Source organism: Lepidochelys kempii, chromosome 20, assembly GCF_965140265.1.
Source record: "Lepidochelys kempii isolate rLepKem1 chromosome 20, rLepKem1.hap2, whole genome shotgun sequence".
NCBI classification, from domain to species: domain Eukaryota; kingdom Metazoa; phylum Chordata; order Testudines; family Cheloniidae; genus Lepidochelys; species Lepidochelys kempii.
Window position 1 is genome coordinate 1,356,726 of NC_133275.1, and position 26,394 is coordinate 1,383,119.

At 68.4% G+C, this 26,394-nt stretch overlaps 1 protein-coding gene across 7 annotated transcripts; it reads left to right on the top strand.

The window, feature by feature from the left end:
- Positions 1-352: 352 nt before the first annotated feature.
- PRPF40B (pre-mRNA processing factor 40 homolog B) lies at positions 353-26,164 on the top strand. Of its 7 annotated transcripts, none has more exons than XM_073318490.1 (27): positions 353-409; positions 2,729-2,809; positions 3,601-3,744; positions 4,378-4,452; positions 4,906-4,933; positions 5,232-5,257; positions 5,498-5,575; positions 6,190-6,300; positions 6,623-6,752; positions 7,594-7,618; positions 8,082-8,246; positions 8,808-8,922; positions 9,172-9,236; positions 9,511-9,675; positions 10,527-10,635; positions 17,891-18,041; positions 18,847-18,980; positions 21,236-21,374; positions 22,102-22,193; positions 22,720-22,836; positions 22,924-23,061; positions 23,758-23,853; positions 24,174-24,254; positions 24,567-24,669; positions 24,802-24,863; positions 24,971-25,075; positions 25,549-26,164. In XM_073318490.1, the coding sequence occupies exons 1-27, from the start codon at positions 407-409 to the stop codon at positions 25,639-25,641; spliced, it is 2,631 nt and encodes an 876-aa protein (XP_073174591.1). In that variant the 5' UTR covers positions 353-406; the 3' UTR covers positions 25,642-26,164. The 7 variants fall into 7 exon arrangements, with proteins under 7 accessions (XP_073174591.1, XP_073174594.1, XP_073174592.1 ...); XM_073318493.1 differs by having other exon boundaries at positions 21,260-21,374; XM_073318491.1 differs by having other exon boundaries at positions 6,623-6,743.
- The last annotated feature ends 230 nt before the right edge of the window (positions 26,165-26,394 follow it).

A 26,394-nucleotide genomic window follows, 5' to 3' on the forward strand; every position in this document is an offset into this window, starting at 1 on the left:
CACCAGCCCCCGCTCCCCCCCCAGCTGGACACAGAACCCAGGAGTCCGGGCTCCCAACCCCGCCCCGCTCTAACCACCAGCCCCCGCTCCCCCCCCAGCTGGGCACAGAACCCAGGAGTCCGGGCTCCCAGCCCCCCCCCCCCGCTCTAACCACCAGCCCCCGCTCCCCCCCCAGCTGGGCACAGAACCCAGGAGTCCGGGCTCCCAACCCCCACCCCCCGCTCTAACCACCAGCCCCCGCTCCCCCCCCAGCTGGACACAGAACCCAGGAGTCCGGGCCGGGGGCGCGCAGGCCGGCCCGGCAGCGAAGGGGTGCCGCCGTGGCCCCGCCCCCCGCCCGGCCCGCCAATGGCAGCGCCGCTTACTGCCGGGTGGGCGCGCGGGCCCAGCTGACAGCGGCTCCGGCATGGTAACGTCCCGCTTTGTGCCCCGGCCCCCCCGCCCCCCGGGAACGACCCCCCCGCCCGGCCCGAGCCCCCCCCGCGGGAACTGCCCCGCCCCCAGCACTGCCCCCCCCGCCCGGCCCGAGCCCCCCCCCCGGGAACTGCCCCGCCCCCAGCACTGCCCCCCCCGCCCGGCCCGAGCCCCCCCCGGGAACTGCCCCGCCCCCAGCACTGCCCCTCCGCCCGGCCCGAGCCCCCCCCCGGGAACTGCCCCGCCCCCAGCACTGCCCCCCCCGCCCGGCCCGAGCCCCCCCCGGGAACTGCCCCGCCCCCAGCACTGCCCCCCCGCCCGGCCCGAGCCCCCCCCCGGGAACTGCCCCGCCCCCAGCACTGCCCCCCCCGGCCGGCCCGAGCCCCCCCCCGGGAACTGCCCCGCCCCCAGCACTGCCCCCCCCGGCCGGCCCGAGCCCCCCCCCGGGAACTGCCCCGCCCCCCAGCACTGCCCCCCCCGCCCGGCCCGAGCCCCCCCCGGGAACTGCCCCGCCCCCAGCACTGCCCCCCCGCCCGGCCCGAGCCCCCCCCCGGGGGGAACTGCCCCGCCCCCAGCACTGCCCCCCCCGCCCGGCCCGAGCCCCCCCCCGGGGGGAACTGCCCCGCCCCCAGCACTGCCCCCCCCCGCGGGAACTGCCCCGCCCCCAGCACTGCCCCCCCCCCGCGGGAATTGTCCCGCCCCGAGCCCTCCCCGCCCCCAGCACTGACCCCCACGCCCGGCCCCAGCCCCGGGAAATGCCCCCCCCACCTGAGCCCCCCCCCGGTACTGCCCCCCCCCCGCATGGGCTCAGCTCCTCTCCAGCACAGCCACCCCCCCACGCACAGGCTGAGCCCTCCCGGGGCTGGCAGCTGGGGGGTGCCCCGGGACTGGGGCTTCTCCCTGCGCAGGAGCAGTGGGCCCCACACGCTGCCCCTGGGTCTGTGCCTGCCGGGCTGGGGGGCGGGGAGGTAAAAGGGGGGGCAGGGTTATCCCCCTGCCTTGATACAGAGCCCCCCGCCCCCTCCCCCACCCAGCCAGTGACCCCTGGCGGGGGCATATGTGCTGCAGGGGCTGGCAGCACGGGGCCGTGCCCGGCGCTGGGCAAAGGGCAGCCAATGTCCTCCAAATGAATCATGGACAGCCAGCCCCACCCGCCAGGCCCCGCCCCACTGGGCCTCAGCCTGCCCTGGGGTCCCCCGCCCCACTGGGCCTCAGCCTGCCCCGGGGTCCCCCGCCAGGCCCCATCCAGCAGCCCTCAGCCTGGCCCCAGGCTCCCCCACCCATGCCCAGAAGGAGCAGCCCACTCATCCGTGGGCCTCTCCAGTGGGGCAGCCCACAGCAGGTGGGTGAGCAGCCATTTGTGGCCAAGGGGAGAGGGGTCATGATATGACACCTGCCCAGTGAGAGCTGAGACACCCAACTCGTTACACACAGGGTCCGTCAGCACTGCTACTGGCCTGGATCATCCTCAGCCCAGGGAGCCGCGGACCGGGCTCTGCATTCTGCTGGGGAGCGCGGTGTTCTGAAAATAAAGATTGATCCGTCCCCATATGCACCCTCCATCCATCTATCCCATACACACCTTCTGTCCATCTATTCCATACGCAGCCTCTATCCATCCCCATACGCACCCTCTATCCAGCCATCTACCTATCCCCATACGCTTCTTCCCTCCATCCATCCAGCCATCCATCCCCATACACACTATCCATCTAACCCATACACACCCTGCATCCATCCATCCCCGTACACATACTCCATCAATCCATCTACTAATCCCCATACACACCCCCTGTCCATCCGTCCATCCATCCATCCCCATACACACTGTCTATTCCATATGCACCCTCTATCCATCCATCCCCATTTGCACCCTCTATGCATCTATCCCCATACACATTATCTACCCATCTATCACATATGCACCCTCCATCCATCCCCATAGGCACCCTCCATCCATCCCCTATGCAACCTTTATCCATCTATCCATCCCCATACTCATCTCCTGTCTGTCTATCCATCCATCCCCATACACAGCCTCTGTCAATCCATCTCAGGGAAGATGCAGCTTCTCTTTAGTCTGTGCTTCCCTGTCCTTTGCTTCACTTGTTTTCTGGTGTCTATTTTAGTTAAAATAAGATACGATTTCGTGTCTGCATGAGGACCCCCTATGTAAGATACTGCACAGCACTCCAGGCAGGGCTGGGCATGGAACCCAGGAGTCCTGACTCCCAGCCTCTCCTGCTCTCAGCACAAGACCATCCTTCCTTACCAGCTGTTTCCTGCATTTACTGTTCTCTCTTGCTGTTGACAGTCGGCTCAGGACTCCAGCAGCGGCCCTGCAGGGCAGCCGGCCCCGTATCCCACTGCCCCCCCGATGATGCCTCCACCCTTTGTGAGTTACCTGTGCCTGGCGCCGCTTAGTCGCCAAACCAGCATGACCCACCCGTCCCAGAGCGCAGCGCAAAGGGGGAAGGAATGGCTGGCCTGGCCGGGTGGGATGACTGTGCAAAGTGCAGTACGCTGGCTGCGTGCGTGTGTGAGCGTGTGCACGTGTATGTGTACACATGTGCGCACGTGTGTGTGTTGGTGTGTGTGCGTGTGCATGACCACGTGGGTGGGGGTGGGGCGCATGCGGGTATGGGGGTGCACACGTGTGTGTGTTTGCGTGTGTGTGCGCGTGTGCACGAACACGTGGGTGGGGGTGGGGCGCATGAGGGTATGGGGTGCACACGTGTGTGTGTTTGCGTGTGTGTGTGCGTGTGCACGAACACGTGGGTGGGGGTGGGGCGCATGCGGGTATGGGGGTGCACACGTGTGTGTGTTTGCGTGTGTGTGTGCGTGTGCACGAACACGTGGGTGGGGGTGGGGCGCATGCGGGTATGGGGGTGCACACGTGTGTGAGCGTGCGTGCGTGCACACACTCGTTGCTCTGCGTTAGCTCAGACGGGGCAGCTCGTGCTGCCTTCGCGGGCGAGGGGAGCTGCCGGGGTGCGAAGCCCCCGCGCGGACGTGCTGCGGTGGTGACACGGAGGCACCCTGAGTGAGCTGTGCCAGTGGCTGCTGTGGGGGCCGCGCAGAGTGTGGGGGGGTCCCTGGCTGGCCAGGGCCAGTCCCTTCAGCAGGGGGCTGCCCTGGGGCCGGGCTGAGCAGCAACATGCAGCCTGTGTCTCTTCTTGTTCCTAGATGCCTCCTCCTGGAATCCCCCCTCCTTTCCCCCCCCTGGGACTCCCTCCTATCGGGCAGAGACCGCCAGCGATGCCTCCCATGCCCCCCGGCATGATGCCACCTCTGCTCCCCCCCATGGCAGGGCCCCCACCCATAGGACAGGTAAAGGCACTCCCTTCGTCTCTCTGTCTGAGCCCAGGGCCCCCCTGGAGCCTCCGCTCCAGGTGGAATGTCAGTGCAGGACCATGGCATCGCACACGTGGGACTCATCGTCTGGGAAGCAGGGGCCAGTTGGTTGCGGGGAGAGGGGATTGGGAGCCAGGACTCCTAGGTCTGGGAGGGAAATGGGGTCTGCTGGGGTAGAGCGGGGGAGGCTGGGAGCCAGGACTCCTGGGTTCTATCCCAGCACTGGTCTCATGGGCCTACGGCTGCAGGTCAGTCCCTCTCCCAGGCTGGGGGAAGTGGGGAAAGTGGCTGAGCAGTGTAACTCGGGGGAGGGGGCCGGGCTCTGGCGAGGGCTGGCTGGGCCAGGGGCTCTCTGCAGCCAAAAGTTTCCTGTTAAACCTCGATGATAAAGATGTTGGGAAAAGCCCCATGTGGATGTAGGTTCTGTGGCCCCATGTCCCTGTGGCCCTGATCCTGTGATCGGAGCCACGCTGCCGGTGTTCCATTGACACTGGTGGGGATCACAGGGTGGGGTTCTGAGCCAGAGGGTCCGGCCATTTCCCCAGCTCCATTGGCCCCGTGCCTGCCGGCTGATGTGCCAGGCTGCCATGCCACTTTTCTGTCCCCTAGATGCCACCCATGGTGCCTCCCATGATGCCAGGGATGCTGATGCCGGGGGTGCCAGCTGGTCCTGTTCCTGGAGTGGTGAGCATCCCTGGAACCTTCCCCTTTTCCAGCCAGCCATGCCCAGGCTCTCCAGACAGGCCCAGCGGCAGAGGCTGCCCAGGCTGACTTGAGGGTGGAACGTAGAGGGGTCTCAATGCCCGGGTCCTGCCCCTCTCCACGGGGGCCCCACTGCCAATACTTGTTTCCAGAAAAGAGCTCAGCATTAAAATGAAATGCCACCCTCGGGTGAGGGCGGGGGGGCCAGGACTCCTGGGTTCTTTTTCTAGTTCTGCTACTGACTTGCTCACTGCAGCATTGGATCACTCAGTGGCTGGCCTCATGACTCAGTTTCCCCGTCGCAGGCGGGGCTGGCTCTGAGCTCCCTGGGGTCGTTTGCAGAGGGATTCAGGGGGCCCTGGGTGGGGGAGTCTGGTGATGGGTTGGGTCCGAGCCGCAGCCCCCAGGCTCACGGCCCCATTTCTCTTTTGGCAGGCGGCTCCTGGGACAGACCCAATTGGCGGTGAGTCCCAGGGTCCATCGCAGGGGGGTGGTCCATGGGGGAGCTGATGGCCGGTCCATCCTAGCAGGGGAGGGGGGAGCTGTCTGGAGGCTCAGGGAGGAGGGTGAAATATTTCTGCATCCCAGGGGAGCACCTGGGAGTCATGCCCGATCCTGAGGGGGGCCTGATCCTGTGCATAATGCAGGGTGCCCAGCCCTGCTAGTCTCTCTTAGGGATCTGTAACCCCCACTCTGACAGCAGCACCTGACAGCCCCCCCACCCCCAACCATCCCAGTAACATACAGTTCTTGTTTTCCAGCTACTCCGGCCCAGCCAGCTCCTACGGTGAGTAGCCTCCCCCGCATCAATGCTCAGCCAAGCTGCCGTACAGGCTCCCCCCATCCCTAAGGAGCATTCATACCAGCCTCTTAACCCCCGTGAATAGCAGGGGGCTGCGGGTCGGGATTCAGGGGCACCGGCAGAGCTGGGGGGAGCTCAGGGCTGGGCTAGCAGGGGGCTGTGGTCAGGATTGAGGGGCACTCGCAGAGCTCCGGAGTTGATTCTTGTCACTCTTGTGCCCATTAGCTCCCGAATCCCATGGTGCCCCCCGTCCAGCAGAGCCTGATGGGCAGCGGCTCCCCCGCGCAGGATGTCCCCCGCAAGGTACTGTGTCCCGTCCCTTCCCGGTGGCTCTGGGGGGGTCGCTGGCCAGTGACACGGCCCTCGTGGCTGGGGTGTGTGTCAAAAGCGGCAGAAGCACCCTAACAGTGGGGGCCCTGGCCTCCTGCCCTCCTCCCCCCCGTTCCGGTGCCCCTGGTGTGTGTGCTCCCAGCCAGATCCCAGTTTAACCCCTGCGGGAGGAACTGGAGACAACAGCCAGGAAAAGCCAAACAAGCCCCGTCCATCTACCAAGGGCCTGATCCTGCCACCAGGGGGCGCCACACCCCACTGCGCGCCGCAGGTCGCGGCGTGTCGCCCCCCGCCCCTTGCTCCAGTGGGGTGAGTTACCCCAGCATTTCCACCACCCCGGAGCGTGGCTCGGCAGGCCCAATCCTGACCCGACTGGCGTCATCTGGAGTTTTGCTGCTGGTTGCGGTGGGAGCAGGATCAGGCCCAGTGCTGTACAGGGAGGAGGCCGGGGCAGGGGCCCTGGTGGGCTGCACGGCCCTGGGGGGCAGGGTCCCTGCTGAGCTGTGTGGCCTTGGGAGGGCAGCTGGGAGGAGGACTGGGGGTCGGGGCTGGTTGGACCTGACCCTGCTCTTGCTTGTGGTGCCCAGAAGCCCCCATGGAGTGAGCACAGGGCCCCTGATGGGCGCATTTACTACTACAACCACAACTCCAAGCAGTCCACCTGGGAGAAGCCAGACGCGCTGAAGTCCAAAGCAGAGGTGAGTTCCTTCAGAGCCCTTCACCCAGCCCTGAGATGCAGCCACCTCTGGGGTGGGGCGCAGCAGCTGAGTGACAGCTGCACAGCAGTGCTAGAGAGCAGCTGGAAATGTGCGTGTGTGGCCAGGAGTAGATTAGGGGGACAGAATATAACATGAGGATTTAGACCTCAGCTCTTGTGAGCCAGTGGCCTGCTCCCCTCCCCGGGCTGGCATAGAACCCAGGAGTCCTGCATCCATTAGAACCACTGGTCAGTTTCCTCCCCATAGCCCTCCATTGGCATCGGCCCTGTGGCTCAAGGTGCCCTGCTCTCTCCCTCCGCAGCTGCTGCTGTCCCAGTGTCCCTGGAGGGAGTACAAGTCGGACACGGGCAAGTCTTACTACTACAACTCCCAGAGCAAGGAGTCGCGCTGGACCAAGCCCCGGGACCTGGACGAGCTGGAGGGTAAAGGGGGTAGGAGCCCAGGGAGCTGGGGACCAGGGCAACCACACCCTTGGGAGCATAGGCAGACTCCCCCGTGCCCCAGGCTGATGCTCCTGTCTGGGCTGCAGGGTAATCCCCATGTGGGCCGGGCTGGGGGTGCAGCCAGTGCCCCCTGGGTCTCTGTGCCCCAGCCTGTGAGTGGTCCCAGACCCCCCAGTGATCATCCCTGCCACGAGGGCAGGCGTCTGCGCCTGGGCTTCCGGGCTCCAGCCCTCCCGCGCCTCCCCTGAGCTCTGCCCAGGAGTCCCATCTCACTAGACTCCTGCTCTGAGATCTTGGGGACCCGTTCAGAACAGGGGGTTGTTAGCTAGCAGGGCATAGCCCCCGTGTCCTGGGTGTGGCACGGGGAGGCAGAGGAGAAGCTGAAGTTGAGGCTGGCCAGTGCCAGGCTCCACCAGCTGGCTGCTGTGGATCTGCCATTCTCACTCTGCTCCTGTCTCTTGGTCCTGGGGGAGCCTGTGTCTCGGAGCCCAGCGCTTGGCCCAGCCTCCGGCACCTCTCAGGCACTCGCCCTGCTGAGCCGCCACGGCCCTGCCAAGCTTCTGGCATTAGGCTCAGCCCCTGGGGCTCCCGGTGCCTGGACAGATCCTGTGTCAAGGCAGGTTGGTTGCAACTAATCCTTAGCTGGCCAGTCGGACCAGCCACGTGCCCCAGACCTCAGGCCTGCTTTGTCCCGGGAGCAGCTTTAACTCTCTGCACCCGCCGGGCACAGAGGCAGAGCTCCTCACAGTGACACGTCCCCATGTTGGCCACCGGGCGCCACCCACCGGGCACCGAGTAACGGCCGGGCTCTTTGTTTCCCTCCTTGCAGCGCTCATCGAGGAGGAGGAGGCTGGGTGAGTGGCTGGCGTCTGCCCCTGGGGCTTGGACCCATTAGCTCTGACCCAGGGCGGTAAGAGCAGGGCGCCGGCACCCCCGGGGGCCAGAGGGGGCCAGGGCCCTCAGGAACGGGGACCCTTGGGGGCAAGAGCCCTCAGGAACACCCCCTAGGGGCCAGAGGAGCAGGGCCCTCAGGAACGGGGGCTGGGGGTGCACTCAGAAACGGGGCCCGCTAGGGCCAGAGAGGGGGGTACCCTCCAGAAGGCCATGGGTTTTGAGGGCAGGTACCTCCCTTGCTGGGGTGATGTGGGGAGGGCAGAGCAGAGACCACACCCCTGGCATGGAGCCTACAGGGGCCACCCTGCCCCTCATGGGTGTTGGGCCCCACTGAGCCATGAGCCCAGGGGACTGGCCCTCAGGACCCTGCGTGGGCCTCTGTGTCTCGCTAGACCCAGGCTCCGGCCTTCTCTGCTCTTCCAGGAAGCATCAGGAGACGCCGTCAGGCGCCTCTAGCCCCAGCCTGTCCTCAGCCGCCACCACGGACACGGAGGCCCCGGGTGGAGAGGAGCAGGAGACGTCTGTGCTGGGGAGTGTGGCCGAAGGCCCAGAGGAAGTGGCCCTGCAGCAGGAGGAAGTGACCAGCAGGTGACGGCGACCTAGGCTGGGGGGCTACAAGCAGGGACCCCCCCCACATATCGGGGGCGTTTGCTCTCCTCGGACACTGCGCACAGGAGCCAGTTGGCACCAGCAGGGCTGGTACCCGTGCGCAGGCCCACCTGAGCGCCGGGCACGCCCAGCTCGCCGGGGATACCCTGGGCAGGAGCTGGGCCCCGTGGTGTCAGGCCCTGCTCCTGAGTGTGGAACGGAGACAACAGACGCAGGCTGGGAGAGATGATCCTGTCGGGGAGCGACGGGGCCCCCGGGCCTTCCCCCGGGATCCCCCCGTCGGGGAGCGACGGGGCCCCTGGCCCTTCCCCTGAGGGCAATTCTGCCCAGATCCACACCCCCCCACCAGGACCCTGTTTCTCTATCCTGACCTCATGCCCCATAGCCCTCCCTCCTCCACCCCCTGAGTGTTGCTGAGCCAAGCGGGATGCCCCCCTCCAGCCCTGCCTGTGCCCCTCTTCCACTCTGCCTGTGGCTCCCTGGTGTATGGCCCCCGGTGTTTCATGCCGTGACCCCAGTGTGTTTGTGTCCCCGGCACAGTGGTGACCCCGGCCGGCGGGAGGAGGAGGACGGGGGGGCCAGGGAGAGGTGCGCCTGCAGCTGGAGCACTAAGGATGAGGCCAAGCTGGCCTTTAAGGAGCTGCTGAAGGACAAGGTACCAGAGCAGGGAGCCAGGGCGGGGGGCTGGCCAGGGCAGGGGGCCTGTTTGTGGGGGGCTGGGGCTGGACAGGGCCAGGGGCCTGTTTGTGGGGGGCTGGGGCTGGCCAGGAGGCTGGGGCTGGCCAGGGCCAGGGGCCTGTTTGCGGGGGGCGGGGGCTGGGGCTGGCGCTGGCCAGGGCCGGGGGCCTGTTTGCAGGGGCTGGGGCTGGCACGGTCCCAGCTGAGTCCCAGCGTTTGGTGTCAGGGCGTCCCCTCCAACACGTCGTGGGAGCTGGCCATGAAGATGATTGTGGACGATCCACGGTACAGGTAGGAACCAGCCCCACCACCGGCACCTCCCCCCTTCCACGCTGGGTGCTTAGAGAAATGCAGTCCCCTGCAGGGAGTACCCGCCCCAGCCAGCGCTCCCACCCCGCTCCCCACAGCGCCCCCTGGGAGAGGCCGGGACTGTAGTACCCAGGAGCCCCCTCCCCAGCCAGCGCCCACTCCCCACAGCACCCCCGTTTCTGCCCTCGATGCTGGCCCCTCCACAGCAGCCAGTGAGGGCCTCTAACCCAGCCCAGCCCGTCCGGTGTGTGCCCAGTGCCCTGCCCAAGCTGAGCGAGAAGAAGCAGGCGTTCAATGCCTACAAGGCCCAGCGGGAGAAGGAGGAGAAGGAGGAGGCTCGGCTGAGGGCCAAGGAGGCCAAGGAGGAGCTGCAGCGTTTCCTGGAGCAGCACGAGCGGATGAGCTCCATTACCCGCTACAGGTGTGGGCGGGCGCCGGGGGGGAGAGGGGCCGGGCAGGGCGGCTGGGCGGCTGGGCGGGGAGAACGGCCTGTTGAGGGGGACCCCTGTGTTTATGGGACCTGGCCTTGGGATGCTGGATGGAGGATCCCAGAGCAGGTGGAAGGTTAGGGCAGCACGCACACAGACAGCTATTAATATTCACAATCCAACCAACCCCTGTGTGCCTCCCCTCGCCAAGCCAGGGAAAGAACCCAGGAGTCCTGGTTCCCAGCCCCCCTGCTCTAACCCACGAGACCCCACTCCCCTCGTGCTGCCGGGGAGAGAATCCAGGAGTCCTGGCGCCCCTTGCTTTAGCCACAGACCACCCTTCCCTGGCAGTTGACATGTGCGAGTCCGCTGTGGGCTGTTCTGCAGGGTCTGTGGCTAGCACGCGGGCAGGGAGGAAGGGAGTGGGGCTGAGAGCAGGTTCTGGGGTCCCCAGTTAGAAGGCATGGGGGAGGTGAGTGTCACTGGCTGGGGGGGCCCAGCAGGGCTGGGCTCTCGCCAGGGAAGCTGTTCCGGAGATGACTGAGGGAAGCAATCTTCGGGGTGGTGGGGAAGCCCTGGGGCATCTCCCCAGCCCAGAAGGGCAGTTTCAAAGCAGCTGGAGGAGCCCCTGCTAACGTCAGAAATCACCAACTGCGTCAGTCCTTCCAGGCGTCTCCGTCGCCTCTGCCTGAAGCCGCAGGAGCTGGGCCACGCCCTGTCCCGCTGGTTGCGCTCTGGCTCTGTCCCCATGGGGAGAAGCGTTTCACTGCGTGTCCTCACCGGGCCTGGGTGCGCAGTGAGAGCCAGGCCCAGTAACTACCCACCCTGGCCGTTCCCTTCCCAGGAAAGCTGAGCAGATGTTCGGGGAGCAGGAGGTTTGGGCTGTGGTCCCCGAGCGCGACCGCAAGGAGATCTACGATGACGTGCTCTTCTTCCTGGCCAAGAAGGAGAAGGTAACGGCGGGTCCCAGCTATGGCACAGAGCAGTGATGGGCCGATGTGACCCTGCCTGGCGTCAGCGCAGAGCACTCGGCTGTCACGCTCCAGAACGGTGACGGGCCGGTGTGACCCTGCCTGGCGTCGGCATGGAGCCCACGCTGTCCCAGGCCGGTGTCAAGGCCGGTGTGACCCTGCCTGGCGTCAGTGCAGAGCACTCGGCTGTCACGCTCCAGAACGGTGACAGGCCGGTGTGACCCTGCCCGGTGTCAGCACAGAGCACTCGGCTGTCACACTCCAGAACGGTGACGGGCCGGTGTGACCCTGCCTGGCGTCGGCATGGAGCCCACGCTGTCCCAGGCCGGTGTCAAGGCCGGTGTGACCCTGCCCGGTGTCAGCGCAGAGCACTCGGCTGTCACACTCCAGAACGGTGACGGGCCGGTGTGACCCTGCCTGGCGTCGGCACAGAGCACTCGGCTGTCACACTCCAGAATGGTGACGGGCCGGTGTGACCCTGCCTGGCGTCGGCATGGAGCCCACGCTGTCCCAGGCCGGTGTCAAGGCCGGTGTGACCCTGCCTGGCGTCAGCGCAGAGCACTGGGCTGTCATGCTCCAGAACGGTGACAGGCCGGTGTGACCCTGCCTGGTGTCGGCATGGAGCCCACGCTGTCCCAGGCCGGTGTCAAGGCCGGTGTGACCCTGCCTGGCGTCAGTGCAGAGCACTCGGCTGTCACACTCCAGAACGGTGACGGGCCGGTGTGACCCTGCCTGGCGTCGGCACAGAGCACTCGGCTGTCACACTCCAGAACGGTGACGGGCCGGTGTGACCCTGCCTGGCGTCGGCACAGAGCACTCGGCTGTCACACTCCAGAACGGTGACAGGCCGGTGTGACCCTGCCCGGCGTCAGCACAGAGCACTCGGCTGTCACGCTCCAGAACGGTGACGGGCCGGTGTGACCCTGCCTGGCGTCGGCATGGAGCCCACGCTGTCCCAGGCCGGTGTCAGGGCCGGTGTGACCCTGCCTGGTGTCAGTGCAGAGCACTCGGCTGTCACGCTCCAGAACGGTGACAGGCCAGTTTGACCCTGCCTGGCGTCGGCATGGAGCCCAGGCTGTCCCAGGCCGGTGTCAGGCCCGGTGTGACCCTGCCTGGTGTCGGCATGGAGCCCAGGCTGTCCCAGGCCAGTGTCAGGGCCGTTGTGACCCTGCCTGGCGTCATTGCAGAGCACTTGGCTGTCATGCTCCAGAACAGTGACAGGCCGGTGTTACCCTGCCTGGCGTTGGCACGGAGCCCACGCTGTCCCAAGCCGGTGACAGGCCGGTGTGACCCTGTCTGGTGTCGGCATGGAGCCCAGGCTGTCCCAGGCCGGTGTCAGGGCCGGTGTGACCCCTGCCTGGCGTCAGCACAGAGACCAGACTGTCCCATAACAGTGTCGGGGCCCATGTGACCCTGCCTGGCATTGGTGCTGCGCGCCCGGCCATCACGCTCCATCCTGATTAAAAACGAATGCTGAACAAAACCCATGTGGCACATACTGATTGGCGTCTAATCTGGCTTGCGACTCGATCCCCGGGCACCAGTGTAAACGGAATCCTCATCATCCCCCCACGAGCCAAGCCATTTGCAGTGGCTTTGTCAGCCATCTGACAAAGAGTGTATAAAATCTATACAGGAAACGTTCACAGCTGACGGCCGAGTGGGCGGAGAAGGACATAGTGATTCAACTGAGTAATTGGCTGCGTTGTAACCTGGGCATGTCCAGTGGTTTGGCACAGCCAAAGGTCACATCTCTAGGAGCCGGGAGGGAGGACAGGGCACTGCCTCCTGGCAAGCCGTGACTCCCAAAGGGACAGGGTCCGTGTGGGCAGCGGCTGAGCAGGAGCATGCTGTGGCTGAGAGGGCGAAGCGATGGGTGGATGTCTGAGCAAGAAGACGAAGGGAGATGGTGTCACCTCTCTATGCAGCACTGGTGAGACTGGATACTGTGTCCGCGCCTCCCAGCGAGGGCTGACAAATGGGGAAGGGCTCAGAGAAGAGTCACAAGAAGAGATGTGGAAAACTTGCCTGACAGTGAGAGAGCCAAGACCCTCAGTCAGCTTAGTGTATCCCAGAGACGGCTAAGCAGCGACTTGCTCTCTGTAGGAACGTACGTGGGGAGCTGTCTGAGAGCTCTGGGCTCCTTCGAAGGCAGAACGAGACCCAGGGGCTGGGGCAGACTAGAAACAGGGAACAATTTTTTGACAGGCTGGGGGATTAACCATTGAACAACTCACCCAGGCGTGGGGAGTCACTCGGGAGTCTGTAAATGGGATGTTGTGGCTCAGCCCCTAGCTCTGGGCTGGATGAGGGGTCCTAGGGCGTGATTCTCTGGCCCGGCTTATGCAGCTGGCCAGCGTTTCTCAGTCTCTTCAGGTCAAGAACCCCTTATTCCACGTCAAAACGTTCCCCACCCCCTACATTTACTGTGGAGCTGCTGGGGCTCAGCCTGTGCGATGGATGGGGGGGGCGGGTCCTGCTTCGAAGGGGACAGCGCACTGGAGGGGGAGTGAGATTTCCTTTGCTTTCGGCTGTAATCGCATTTTCAGCACCTTGTGGCCCCCCAGGGCCGGCCTGCCGCGGGCCTGCATGATGAGAGCAGTGCTGCTGGCTGACCCAGCCCGGCTCAGGGGGAGCGTCGCCCACTGGGGGAGGGGGCCATGGCCACCGGCGCTATTGGCTTGCACTGCTGTAGCTGCTGCTGCGGGGGAGGCCGGTGGGGCCGTTGTAGCGGGCGGGAGGCCGGCCGTGCGGGGCCCTTGCAGCGGGCGGGCGGGAGGCTGGCCAGCCATGCGGGGCCCTTGCAGCGGGCGGGCGGGAGGCCGTGCGGGGCCCTTGCAGCGGGCGGGCGGGCGGGAGGGAGGCCAGCCATGTGAGGCCCTTGCAGCGGGCGGGCGGGCGGGAGGCCGTGCGGGGCCCTTGCAGCGGGCGGGCGGGCGGGAGGGAGGCCAGCCGTGCGGGGCCCTTGCAGCGGGCGGGCGGGAGGGAGGGAGGCCGGCCGTGCGGGGCCCTTGCAGCGGGCGGGCGGGAGGGAGGCCGGCCGTGCGGGGCCCTTGCATCAGGAGGGAGGCCGGCCGTGCGGGGCCCTTGCAGCGGGCGGGCGGGCGGGCGGGAGGGAGGCCAGCCATGTGAGGCCCTTGCAGCGGGCGGGCGGGAGGGAAGCCAGCCGTGCGGGGCCCTTGCAGCGGGAGGGAGGGAGGCCGGCCGTGCGGGGCCCTTGCAGCGGGCGGGCGGGAGGGAGGCAGGCCGTGCGGGGCCCTTGCATCAGGAGGGAGGCCGGCCGTGCGGGGCCCTTGCAGCGGGCGGGCGGGAGGCCGTGCGGGGCCCTTGCAGCGGGCGGGCGGCCGGGCGGGAGGCCGTGCGGGGCCCTTGCAGCGGGCGGGTGGGCGGGAGGCCGGCCGTGCGGGGCCCTTGCAGCGGGCGGGAGGGAGGCCGGCCGGCCGTGCGGGGCCCTTGCAGCGGGCGGGCGGCAGGGAGGCCGGCCGTGCGGGGCCCTTGCAGCGGGCGGGAGGCCGGCCATGCGGGGCCCTTGCAGCGGGAGAGAGGCCGGCCATGCGGGGGCCCTTGCAGCGGGCGGGCGGGAGTCCGTGCGGGGCCCTTGCAGTGGGCGAACGGGAGGCCATGCGGGGCCCTTGCAGCGGCCGGGAGGGAGGCTGGCCAGCCATGCGGGGCCCTTGCAGCGGGCGAGTGGGAGGGAGGCCGGCCAGCCGTGCGGGGCCCTTGCAGCGGGCGGGCGGGCGGGAGGGAGGCCGGCCGGCCGTGCGGGGCCCTTGCAGCGGGCGGGCGGGAGGGAGGCCGGCCAGCCGTGCGGGGCCCTTGCAGCGGGCGGGCGGGAGGGAGGCCGGCCGGCCGTGCGGGGCCCTTGCAGCGGGCGGGTGGCCGGCCGTGCGGGGCCCTTGCAGCGGGAGGGAGGCCGGCTGTGCGGGGCCGTTGTAGCAGGCGGGAGGCCGGCCGTGCGGGGCCCTTGCAGCGGGCGGGAGGCCGGCCGTGCGGGGCCCTTGCAGCGGGCGGGCGGGAGGCCGGCCATGCGGGGCCCTTGCAGCGGGCGGGCGGGCGGGCGGGAGGCCGGCCGTGCGGGGCCCTTGCAGCGGGCGAGCGGGAGGGAGGCCGGCCGTGCGGGGCCCTTGCAGCGGGCGGGCGGCAGGGAGGCTGGCCGTGCGGGGCCCTTGCAGCGGGCGGGAGGCTGGCCGTGCGGGGCCCTTGCAGCGGGCGGGAGGCTGGCCGTGCGGGGCCCTTGCAGCGGGCGGGAGGCCGGCCAAGCGGTGCCCTTGCAGCGGGCGGGCGGGAGGGAGGCCGGCCGTGCGGGGCCCTTGCAGCGGGCGGACGGGAGGCCGTGCGGGGCCCTTGCAGCGGGCGGGCGGGTGGGAGGGAGGCCAGCCATGTGAGTCCCTTGCAGCGGGCGGGCGGGCGGGAGGCCGGCCATGCGGGGCCCTTGCAGCGGGAGAGAGGCCAGCCGTGCGGGGCCCTTGCAGCGGGCGGGCGGGAGTCCGTGCGGGGCCCTTGCAGTGGGCGAACGGGAGGCCGTGCGGGGCCCTTGCAGCGGCCGGGAGGGAGGCTGGCCAGCCATGCGGGGCCCTTGCAGTGGGCGAGTGGGAGGGAGGCTGGCCGGCCGTGCGGGGCCCTTGCAGCGGGCGGGTGGCCGGCCGTGCGGGGCCCTTGCAGCGGGAGGGAGGCCGGCTGTGCGGGGCCGTTGTAGCAGGCGGGAGGCCGGCCGTGCGGGGCCCTTGCAGCGGGCGGGCGGGAGGCCGGCCGTGCGGGGCCCTTGCAGCGGGCGGGCGGGAGGCCGGCCATGCGGGGCCCTTGCAGCGGGCGGGCGGGCGGGAGGCCGGCCGTGCGGGGCCCTTGCAGCGGGCGAGCGGGAGGGAGGCCGGCCGTGCGGGGCCCTTGCAGCGGGCGGGCGGCAGGGAGGCCGGCCGTGCGGGGCCCTTGCAGCGGGAGGGAGGCTGGCCGTGCGGGGCCCTTGCAGCGGGCGGACGGGAGGCCGTGCGGGGCCCTTGCAGCGGGCGGGCGGGTGGGAGGGAGGCCAGCCATGTGAGTCCCTTGCAGCGGGCGGGCGGGAGGGAGGCCGGCCGTGCGGGGCCCTTGCAGCGGGCGGGCGGGAGGCCGTGCGGGGCCCTTGCAGCGGGCGGGCAGGCGGGAGGGAGGCCAGCCATGTGAGGCCCTTGCAGCGGGCGGGCGGGAGGGAGGCCGGCCGTGCGGGGCCCTTGCATCAGGAGGGAGGCCGGCCGTGCGGGGCCCTTGCAGCGGGCGGACGGGAGGCCGTGTGGGGCCCTTGCAGCGGGCGGGCGGGCGGGAGGCCGTGCGGGGCCCTTGCAGCGGGCGGGCGGGAGGCCGGCCGTGCGGGGCCCTTGCAGCGGGCGGGAGGGAGGCCGGCCGGCCGTGCGGGGCCCTTGCAGCGGGCGGGCGGCAGGGAGGCCGGCCGTGCGGGGCCCTTGCAGCGGGCGGGCGGGAGGCCGTGCGGTGCCCTTGCAGCGGGCGGGCGGGAGGCCGGCCATGCGGTGCCCTTGCAGCGGGCGGGCGGGAGGCCGGCCGTGCGAGGCCCTTGCAGCGGGAGGGAGGGAGGCCGGCCGTGCGAGGCCCTTGCAGCGGGCGGGTGGGAGGCCGTGCGGGGCCCTTGCAGCGGGCGGGCGGGAGGCTGTGCGGGGCCCTTGCAGCATGCGGGTGGGAGGCCGGCCGTGCGAGGCCCTTGCAGCGGGTGGGCGGGCGGGAGGCCGTGCGGGGCCCTTGCAGCGGGCGGGCGGGCGGGAGGCCGGCCGTGCGAGGCCCTTGCAGCGGGTGGGCGTGCGGGAGGCCGTGCGGGGCCCTTGCAGCGGGCGGGAGGGAGGGAGGCCGGCCATGCGGTGCCCTTGCAGCGGGCGGGAGGCCGGCCGTGCGGGGCCCTTGCAACAGGAGGGAGGCGGGCCGGGCTGGGCCCTTGCAGCGGGCGGGAGGCCGGCCGTGCGAGGCCCTTGCAGCGGGCTGGCGGGAGGGAGGCCGTGCGGGGCCGTTGTAGCAGGCGGGAGGCCGGCCGTGCGGGGCCCTTGCAGCAGGCGGGCGGGCGGGAGGCCGGCCTTGCGGGGCCCTTGCAGCGGGCAGGAGGCCGGCCATGCGGGGCCCTTGCAGGGGGAGGGAGGCCGGCCGTGCGGGGCCCTTGCAGCGGGCGGGAGGCCGGCCATGCGGGGCCCTTGCAGCGGGCGGGCGGGAGGCCGTGCGGGGCCGTTGTAGCAGGCGGGAGGGAGGCCGGCCATGCGGTGCCCTTGCAGCGGGCGGGAGGCTGGCTGTGCGGTGCCCTTGCAGCGGGCGGGAGGCCGGCCGTGCGGGGCCCTTGCAGTGGGCGGGAGGCCGGCCGTGCGGGGCCCTTGCAGCGGGTGGGCGGGCAGGAGGCCGGCCATGCAGGGCCCTTGCAGCGGGCGGGAGGCCGGCCGTGCGGGGCCCTTGCAACGGGAGGGAGGCGGGCCGGGCGGGGCCCTTGCAGCGGGCGGGAGGCCGGCCGTGCGAGGCCCTTGCAGCGGGCGGGCGGGAGGCCGTGCGGGGCAGTTGTAGCAGGAGGGAGGCCGGCCGTGCGGGGCCCTTGCAGCAGGCGGGTGGGCGGGAGGCCGGCCTTGCGGGGCCCTTGCAGCGGGCGGGAGGCCGGCCATGCGGGGCCCTTGCAGCGGGAGGGAGGCCTGCCGTGCGGGGCCCTTGCAGCGGGAGGGAGGCCTGCCGTGCGGGGCCCTTGCAGCGGGCGGGAGGCCGGCCGTGCGGGGCCCTTGCAGCGGGCAGGCGGGAGGCCGTGCGGGGCCGTTGTAGCAGGCGGGAGGGAGGCCGTGCGGGGCCCTTGCAGCGGGCAGGCGGGAGACCGTGTGGGGCCCTTGCAGCGGGCGGGCGGGCGGGAGGCCGTGCGGGGCCCTTGCAGCAGGCGGGCGGGCGGGAGGCCGTGCGGGGCCCTTGCAGCGGGCGGGCGGGAGGCCGGGCGGGCCCCTTGCAGCGGGCGGGCGGGCGGGAGGCTGGCCGTGCGGGGCCCTTGCAGCGGGCGGGCGGGAGGCCGTGCAGGGCCCTTGCAGCGGGCGGGTGGGAGGCCGTGCGGGGCCCTTGCAGCGGGCGGGTGGGAGGCCGTGCGGGGCCCTTGCAGCGGGTGGGTGGGAGGCCGGGCGGGGCCCTTGCAGCGGGCGGGCGGGAGGCCGGGCGGGGCCCTTGCAGCGGGCGGGCGGGAGGCCGCGTGTCCCAGGCTGGGTCCCTGCGACGGGGGCGTCTGACGCGGCCCGTCTCCTCCGCGCAGGAACACGCCAAGCAGCTGCGGAAGCGGAACATCCAGGCCCTGAAGAACATCCTGGACAGCATGAGCAACGTCAGCTTCCAGACCACCTGGTCCGAGGCCCAGCAGTACCTGATGGACAACCCCACCTTCGCCGAGGACCAGGACCTGCAGAGTGAGGGCAGCCCCATGCCTCCCCCACCCCAAGATAAATGGTACAGGCCAGCCACACCCTTTCTCCCAGGAAGGTGCCTTCTGGTTGCACTTATCTCTCTAGGCTCAGGGGCCCCTTTCAATAGATGTTTTCGAAGGACCCGTCCTGTCTCCCCAAGATGGTACATTCCAAGGGGATTGAGAGTCAAGACTTCTGGTCCCCATTGTCTAACCATTACACCATCTGCCCCCCTCTCAGCAACACTGATAGAACCCAGGAGTCCTGGTGCCCAGCCTCCTCCGCCCTTTGCTTTAACCCACCAGACCTCACTGCCCACCCAGAGCCTGGGTAGAACTCAGGTGTCCTGGGTCTCTCCTACTCTAACCCCCTGGACCCCCTCCGCTTCCAAAGCCAGCAGTATAACCCAGGAGTCCTGGTGCCCAGCCTTCCCGCTCTAACCCACCAGACTTCATTGCCCACCCAGAGCTGGGGTAGACCCCAGGAGTCTTGGCCACCAGACCTGCCTGTTGTAACTCAGTGGGCCCCTCTCCCTCTTGGGCCAGGGGTAGAACCCAGGAATCCTGGCCCCAGCACCCCACCCTAACCCACTGGGTCCCCCTCCCCTTCCAGAGCCAGGGGTAGAACCAGAGGCCTTGCTCCCAGCCCCTGCTCTGTAACCATGGGACATCCCTCTAGACGAGGGACAAAGGGTTGTTATTGTATCCCACCAACTCCCCCTCCATGGTCCCATGCTAGCCCAGCTCCTTCCTGCCCTACCCGACCTGGTGCCATCTCTCCCCGCTCAACCCCCCTGCGCCTCTTGCAGACATGGACAAGGAGGATGCACTGATCTGCTTCGAGGAGCACATCCGCACGCTGGAGAAGGAGGAGGAGGAGGAAAAGGAGAAGACAAGGCTGCGTGAGAGACGCCAGCACCGCAAGAACAGAGAAGCCTTCCAGGTATCTGTGCCCTGAGGTCTGGAAGAGGTGGGGATGCCCTAGCGGTGGGTGAGGGCTCTGGGCCTGGGCTCAGCAGAGCAAGGCGGCCTGTAGGTGTAGCTGGAAGCTGCCTGCCACTTTGGGGGACATCAAGGACTCAGCAGAAGCACGGATGGCCTGGCAGGGGGACAGGGTGCTGGGCTGGGAGGAGGGTGTATCTGGAGAGAGCTCGGTGTCTGGTCACTATTAGCCGAACCCCTTCCATGTCCAGAGCAGGACAGGTCATTGCACATCAGCAGGGTTTAAAGAGCTCGGTGGTTGACCCCTGGTTACTGGAATGCTTCCTCCTGTTCCAGCAGTTCTGGTTTGGGCAGCGTCTCCCCTTCCCGTCCTCCTTCCCCGCCACCTGGCTCTGTCTGCGAGGGCCATGGGCTCAGGAGCCTGGACAGGAGAGCAGAATGCGACTGTTCTGTGCTGCAGGGAGCCAGGGCGCCTGGGTTCTGTTCCTGGCTCCACCCCAGGCTGGGTGGGTTGCTCAGGGCTCAGTGCTGAAGCTTGGAAGTCAGAGGGAGTTTGGGACTGTGGCTGCAGCTGGAGGCGGATCAGTCCCTTCCCCTTCCTGTGCCCGAGTGAACAACATTGACCCAGCTCCCGGGGCACTAAGGGAAGGTCTAAGGGGCCCTTAGAGCTTGTTCCCCAGGTGGCCGCCAGGGGGCGCCCTGCAGTGCGCAGAGCACCTGGCCGCCTGCGTGCGGGCAGCAGGGTCAGAGCAGGGGCCCAGGGAGGGGCTCCAGGAGCTTTGTAGCCCAGACCCGTCTACCCTTCAGGTCTGTACGTACAGCGTAGTACGACCTAGCTGCATGGCTCAGGGCAGTGGAAAATGCCTGCCCTGAGAGACTTAGTAAGGCCGACTGACCCCCTGGGGCAGGCAGTGCTAGGCCAGCTGGAGAACTCGTCCCTCGACCTAGTTACCGCCTCGCGAGGGGGCAGATTTACGATGGCGCCAGCCCCCTCTGCCCTGGCTGTGGCAAGTGTCTGCACGGCAGCACGACAGAGGCCCGGCTGCAGCGCTTGGAGCCCACCCAGCACCTCGCCCGAGGTCCCCAAGGCAGCCGGAGACAGAGCAGGACTAGAACCCAGGTCTCCTGAGTCCCAGCCTCCCTCTCTACTCCTGTCCTCGTTCGCCACATTCCTTCCGTGACCCAGCCCTGCTGCCCACAGATAACCATCCGCCAGGAACCCCCTGCCGCGGGCAGCTAAAATCCCCCTTCGGGCAGAGCGACCTTCTCTGCAGGAGAGCGTCTGGGAGGATCCAGCTGGTACCCCAGCCTGGGCGCCCTGGACTGGCCATCCAGGGAGTGGCCAGCAGGGGGCAGCAGCTACTTAAGACCCTTTCCTAAGGCAAAGCCACCCAGCTTGTCACCAGCTGATGCTGCGGTTGGCTCTGCGTTTGGGCCACGATCACGGGTGACGGCGTGGCTGGGCCGTGGCCCGGTGCTCGTTCTCTCTCCATGGCGGGGCAGACGGGCCATGGCCCGGTGCTCGTTCTCTCTCCATGGCGGGGCAGACGGGCCGTGGCCCGGTGTTCGTTCTCTCTCCATGGCCTGGCTCTCCACAGAGAGAACTGGAATTGGAAGAGGTTCCGAAAAGGGCAGCAAAAATGATTAGAGGTATGAATAGGGCTGCCATATGAGGAGAGATTAATAAGACTGCGACTTTTCAGCTTGGAAAAGAGACAACTAAGTGGGGATATGCTAGAGGTCTATAAAACCATGACTAGCGGGGAGTAAAGTGGTATTTACTCCTACTCATTACACGAGAACTGGGGGTAACCATATGACATTAATAGGCAGCAGGTTTAAAACGAACCAAAGGAAGTATCTCTTCACAAAACGCAGTCAACAGGGTTCTAAAAAGACCTAGATAAGTTCATGGAGGCTAGGTCCATCAATGGCTATTAGCCAGGCTGGGCAGGGATGGTGGCCTCCGTCTGCCAGAGCTGGGAATGGGCGACGGGGATGGATCACTTGGTGATTCCCTGTTCTGTTCATTCCCTCGGGGGCCCCTGGCACTGGCCGCTGTCTGCACACAGGAGACTGGGCTAGATGGACCTTGGGTCTGACCCACTCTGACAGTCCTGATGTTCTGTTTCACAGTGCAGAGGGGTCGTGTGATCCATGCCGCTCCCCCTGCTGTTTGGAGGGGCCACGGGGGGCGGGGCTCAGGTGTGCTCGGGGGAGGGGCTGATCTCCAAGTTCTCTCTCGCTCTATCGTAGAATAACAGGCTGCTTCTTGCCCAGGCCTTTCTGGATGAGCTGCATGACAAGGGGCAGCTGCACTCCATGTCCACCTGGATGGAGCTGTACCCGGCGCTCAGTGCCGACACCCGCTTTGCCAACATGCTGGGCCAGCCTGGTAAGGAGCGGTGTGGCCGCGGGGGGCGGGGGGCGAGGGACCATGGGGGAGAGCCGGAGCCTGGCCCGGAGCCCCGGGGGGCGCGTGTTAAAGGACCAGCCGCGACTGCAGCAGGAGCCCAAAAGAGGTGGAGCTCCTGCTCCCGGGTAGAGCCGGGGGGGCCCAGTGGGGTGGGTTCCTGGGGGATGGGTAGCGTTGCCCCTCCCCCCCATGACAGCCGGGAAAGCGCAGAGCAGAGAAGGGACTCGCCCGAGGGGCAGAGGCTGTGATGCCGAAGCAGAGCTGAGGGGTCTGAGCACCAGGCGTCCCTGGGTTCCAATCCCCGCCCGGCCGGGTCCCCTTCCTGCACGGCCCTGCTGGGGCTTAGTGAGCTGCCCGGGCCTCATTTGACAGTGTTCAGTGAGGCCACATCAAGTGCTTAGTGAGGGGACTGGAGAATAGACTAGCTGTAAGAGGGGGGGCTGGGAGCCAGGACTCCTGGGTTCTGTGCCCTGCTCTGGGAGGGGAGTCGTGTCTAGTGGTTAGAGCAGGGGCTGGGAACCAGGAGTCCTGGGTTCTGTTGCCCACTCGTGATGTGACTGCCCTGTGCAATGACCTGCCTGCTGAGGCGGGATGTTAATTAAGGAGCATAGTGTGCTGGGGGCTTCTCTGGAGCCCGGCAGCCCCCCCATCCTGGTGCCATGCTGGGTGTCCTGGCAGGGCCTGTAATGCCGCCCCCTCTGCTCAGGCTCCACCCCCCTGGACTTGTTTAAATTCTACGTGGAGGATCTCAAGGCTCGTTTCCATGACGAGAAGAAGATCATCAAGGACATCTTAAAGGTGAGGGCATGCAGCTGCCTCTGCCCGTGGGGTGTGGGGTCCTGTCTGACCAGCTTCCCCAGCCCCTGATTGTCCTGCTGTGTGGAGGGGGCCTTGGACTGGCACGGCCCCTCTGCCCGGCCTCACGTGCCCAGCCTGCCAGGCTCCTGTCCTCTCTGCAGGTGCGTTACACCTTGCGGCTGAAGTGTGAAGCCAGTGCCCCCAGCCATAGGTTGGGGAGAGCTAACCCAGGCATCCGGGCCACAGTCCAGCTCTGCTCATTTCATCGTCTCTCTAAAACTCCCATGCTTTGCAGAGGATGTGGACCTGTTCTTTGCATCCCGTCCTAAACAGCTGCCATGCCCCACCCCAGAGATGGCTGCATTTCAGGGCTAGGGAGAAGCAAACTCTATGTACCACACTGTATGTGCAGGGGGACGGGGACTCCCCCTGTTCTGTTCTGGGCACAGCCCTGTTCTGGGCACAGCCACTGCTGGCCCTGGGGACGGGGATGGGACATGGGTGACCCCTGCCTCTGTCCTGGCAGGACCGCGGCTTCGGCGTGGAGGTGAACACGACCTTCGAGGACTTCGCCCACGTGATCAGCTTTGACAAGAGGGCGGCCACGCTGGACGCAGGCAACATCAAGCTCACCTTTAACAGCGTATGTGGGGCGGGGCAGGGCGGGGTGGGGCTGAGCTGGGCCTGGCCCCCACCCTGTGGCGTTAACCCCTTGGTGTCTGCCCCACAGCTGCTGGAGAAGGCTGAGGCGCGGGAGCGGGAGCGGGAGAAGGAAGAAGTGCGCAAGCTGCGCCGCCGGGAAGCAGCCTTCAAGAGCATGCTGAAGCAGGCGGCCCCGCCCCTGGAGCCCGGCTCCTCCTGGGACGAGGTATGGGGGGACCCGATCCCCTCCATTGCCTGGACCCCGGGCAACATCACTCGCCAGGCCAGCCCTTCACCCCGGCGTCGCCCCCTGGCTCCAGCCCCTCACCCCGGCCTCATTCGCCAGGCCGGCCCCTCACCCCGGCCTCATTCGCCAGGCCGGCCCCTCACCCCGGCGTCATTCGCCAGGCCAGCCCCTCACCCCGGCCTCATTCGCCAGGCCGGCCCCTCAGCCCGGCGTCATTCGCCAGGCCGGCCCCTCACCCCGGCGTCACTCCCTGGCTCTAGCCCCTCCTCACCCCGGCATCACCCCCCCAGGCAGAGCCCCTCACCCTGCTGTCACCCCCCCAGGCTGTCCTGCAGGGCAGTGCTGGTGTGAGCTGTCCCCATCTACTGTGCATGGCTCCTCCTCCCCCCCCAGTGGACACAGGGAGCTTCGTGCCAATTCTTTGGCTCCATGGCTGAGGTTAGAGATTGAAGGAGTCACCAAAGAGCCCGGTGACAGCCTGGAGCCCCCGCCATGCTGTGTGGTCTGGCCCCCAGGGCAGGGGGTGGCCGTGCCTTGAGGCTGTGCCGTGGGCAGGGGGGTGGCCGTGCCGTGCCGTGGGGCAGGGGTGGCCGTGCCATGGGGCAGGGGGTGGCCGTGCCGTGTGCTTTGCCACAGGGGAGGGCCGGGCTGTCCCCCAGCTCCCTGTCTCGGCAGGTGCGGGAGCGCTTCGTCAGTGACCTGGCCTTCGAGCAGATCACGCTGGAGTCGGAGCGGATCCGGCTCTTCAGGGAGTTCCTCCAGGTGGTGGAGGTGAGGAGGGGGCAGGGCCTGGCCCCAGCTGGGTGCGAGGCCACAGGGCCATGCTCTGGCTGGCAAAAGGGTCCGGGGCCGTGTGGAGGAGGTGGGGCTGTGGCCCGGGACAGGGGGAGGGGCTCTGGGGCCCTGTGTGGAGGGGGTGGGGCTGTGCCCCAGGGGGCTCTGGGTCCCATGTGGAAGGGATGGCAGCTCTTGGGCTACCCGCTGTCTCCTTTCCACCTCGCTGTGCCCTGAGTGACCCCTGCCCCATGGGGCCATGCCGGGCGGGGCCTGTGGGGCTGGGAGCTGACAGGCTGTGGGTCTGTGCCCCACAGAACGAGTGCCAGCACTACCATGCCAAGGCCAAGAAACACACCAAGAGAGTCAGGAAGCACCATCGGAAGCGCTCGCAGTCGGTGAGACCTGGGGCCAGGACGGCGGGGCCGGGCAGCTGGAAGCAGGGCAAGGCCTGGGCTTGTGTGTGCTGGGGTCACCCAGAGCCAGCCCTGAGGGAGAGGGAGGGGTGCCAGGGCTGCAGCCCAGATATCCCCACGGAGGAGCTGGGCCTGGAGCCCTGAGAGGTGCGGATGCCCATTGGTGCTGGTGGATGGGTGGGGGAGAGCAGGGGATTTAGGGCCTGGGGGGGCCCTGGGGCCCTGCTCAGAGGGGTTGGTTGGGGTGAGGGGGGCCAGCCTGGGTCATGTTAACCCCCCTCCCCTCCCCACCAGGGCTCAGAGTCGGAGCTGGAGCCCCATCACCAGCGGGCCCAGAAGAGGAAGAAGCGGAATCACTCGGAGTCCGGCTCGGAGCTCTCCTCCTCCCCTGACTCAGGTGGGAGCTGGGGCTGCCCTGGGCAGGGGGAGGGACTGGGCCCGTGCCCTGCCCCATGGCACCCGGGCACGGCTGGGCCCCGCGCTCTGGTGCCCCTTGGCAGCGCCTGCCTGACGCCCCCTCTGCCCACAGATCTCAGCTCCCGCAAGTCCAGAAAGCAGAAGAAGAAAAGCAAGAAGAAGAGGCACAAATCGGTGAGTGCAGCGCAGGCGGGGAGGGCGCTGGTGGAATCCCCCTGCCCCCCACGGCCCAGCCAGTCTCCGCTTCGCCCCCCACCCTGAGCCCCTGCCCTGTGTTACAGAACAGCCCCCAGAGCGAGAGCGAGCGAGGGAAGGAGAAAGGCGGGAAGGGGAAGGAGCCGGAGGGGCGACGGCGCTCCCCCCAACGCAGCTTCAAGAGGGAGAAGGTAAGTGGGGGGCAGGGGAGGTGGAAGTGCTGGCTTTGGGGGCAGGGGACAGCATCAGATGACGTGTCGGGGTAAGAGGGTCTAGAGGCAGATGGGGGCCAGGATGGCGGCTGCAGGGCAGGTAGGGGTCAGGGACGCCGCCTGTGGGGCAGGTAGGGGTCAGGGACGCCGGCTGTGGGGCAGGCAGGGGGGCAGGATGCCGGCTGTGGGGCAGGTTGTGGGGCAGGCAGGGGGCAGGGACGCCAGCTGTGGGGCAGGTAGGGGGGCAGGGACGCCGGCTGTGGGGCAGGCAGGGACGGGACGCCGGCTGTGGGGCAGGCAGGGGGGCAGGGACGCCGGCTGTGGGGCAGGTTGTGGGGCAGGCAGGGATGGGACGCCGGCTGTGGGGCAGGCAGGGGGGGCAGGGACGCCGGCTGCGGGGCAGGTTGCGGGGCAGGCAGGCTGCCCCCTGATCTCTCCCCGCCCCCACGCAGAGCGTCTGGGACACGTCGGACAGCGAGCCGAGCGAGGGCGAGCTGGAGAAGCGGCGTCGGACGCTGCTGCAGCAGCTGGACAACGATCCGTAGCCAGGTCTGCGGGACTCGCTGTGCTGGGGCCCCTGGGGCCCCCGCCGCCCCCTGCCCAGCCTGGGCCGAGGCTCTGGACAGCTTGGGGCGGGCGAGGGGCTGCCGCTCTTCCCCAGGACTGGGGGCGTCTGAGAGAGCGGGGGGGGCCCCCGCTGCGCCCAGGACTCCTTCCCCCCGTCCCTGTGGATCCCTCCGCGCCCGAGGACCCGGCGCTGCCGTGACCCCCTCCGCTTGGCCAGCCCCTCGGCGCTCAGAGGACCGGCCCGGGACAGCTGCGCTTTGGAGGGCGGGGCCCTGGGCTGCAGAGGGTGAAGGCGGCTCGGAGCTGGCTCTCGCGCCTCGGCCGGGGTTCCATGGATGCCCCTGGCGCCAAGGATGGTGGGCGCCCGGGACTCCCACGGGGGCGCGTGCTGCTGTGTGGCCGGGACCCCTGGGCCGGCAGCCGGGTTCAGTGGTGTTGCTGGGGGGCGTAGCCCCTTTGGGCCGCTCGTACTCTGGGAATTAAAGGGTTTTTTAAATAATATTTATAAACGTGGCTTGGCCGCGGCCGTCTCCTGGTGCATTGTGCTTGGCCAGCCCGGCGTGGCCCAGCCCCTGAGGAGCTGACGGGGGTGGGCTCTGTCATGTGCCGGGGAACGGGCTGCAGCTCCCTGCCCTCGTGCCCCAGGGCCTCATCACAAGGTGCTGCACCCTCTCTGCTCTGTCAGCCCCTGGCACCAGCTTGCCCCATTGCGGAGCTCCCTGGGGTTGGGG

Excerpts from the sequence above, each read along its gene's own strand:
- PRPF40B (XM_073318490.1), top strand. Across the intron at positions 8,247-8,807 it reads CAGGAGGAAGTGACCAGCAG|TGGTGACCCCGGCCGGCGGG; the intron begins GTGACGGCGACC and ends TCCCCGGCACAG. Across the intron at positions 22,837-22,923 it reads TCAAGCTCACCTTTAACAGC|CTGCTGGAGAAGGCTGAGGC; the intron begins GTATGTGGGGCG and ends TCTGCCCCACAG.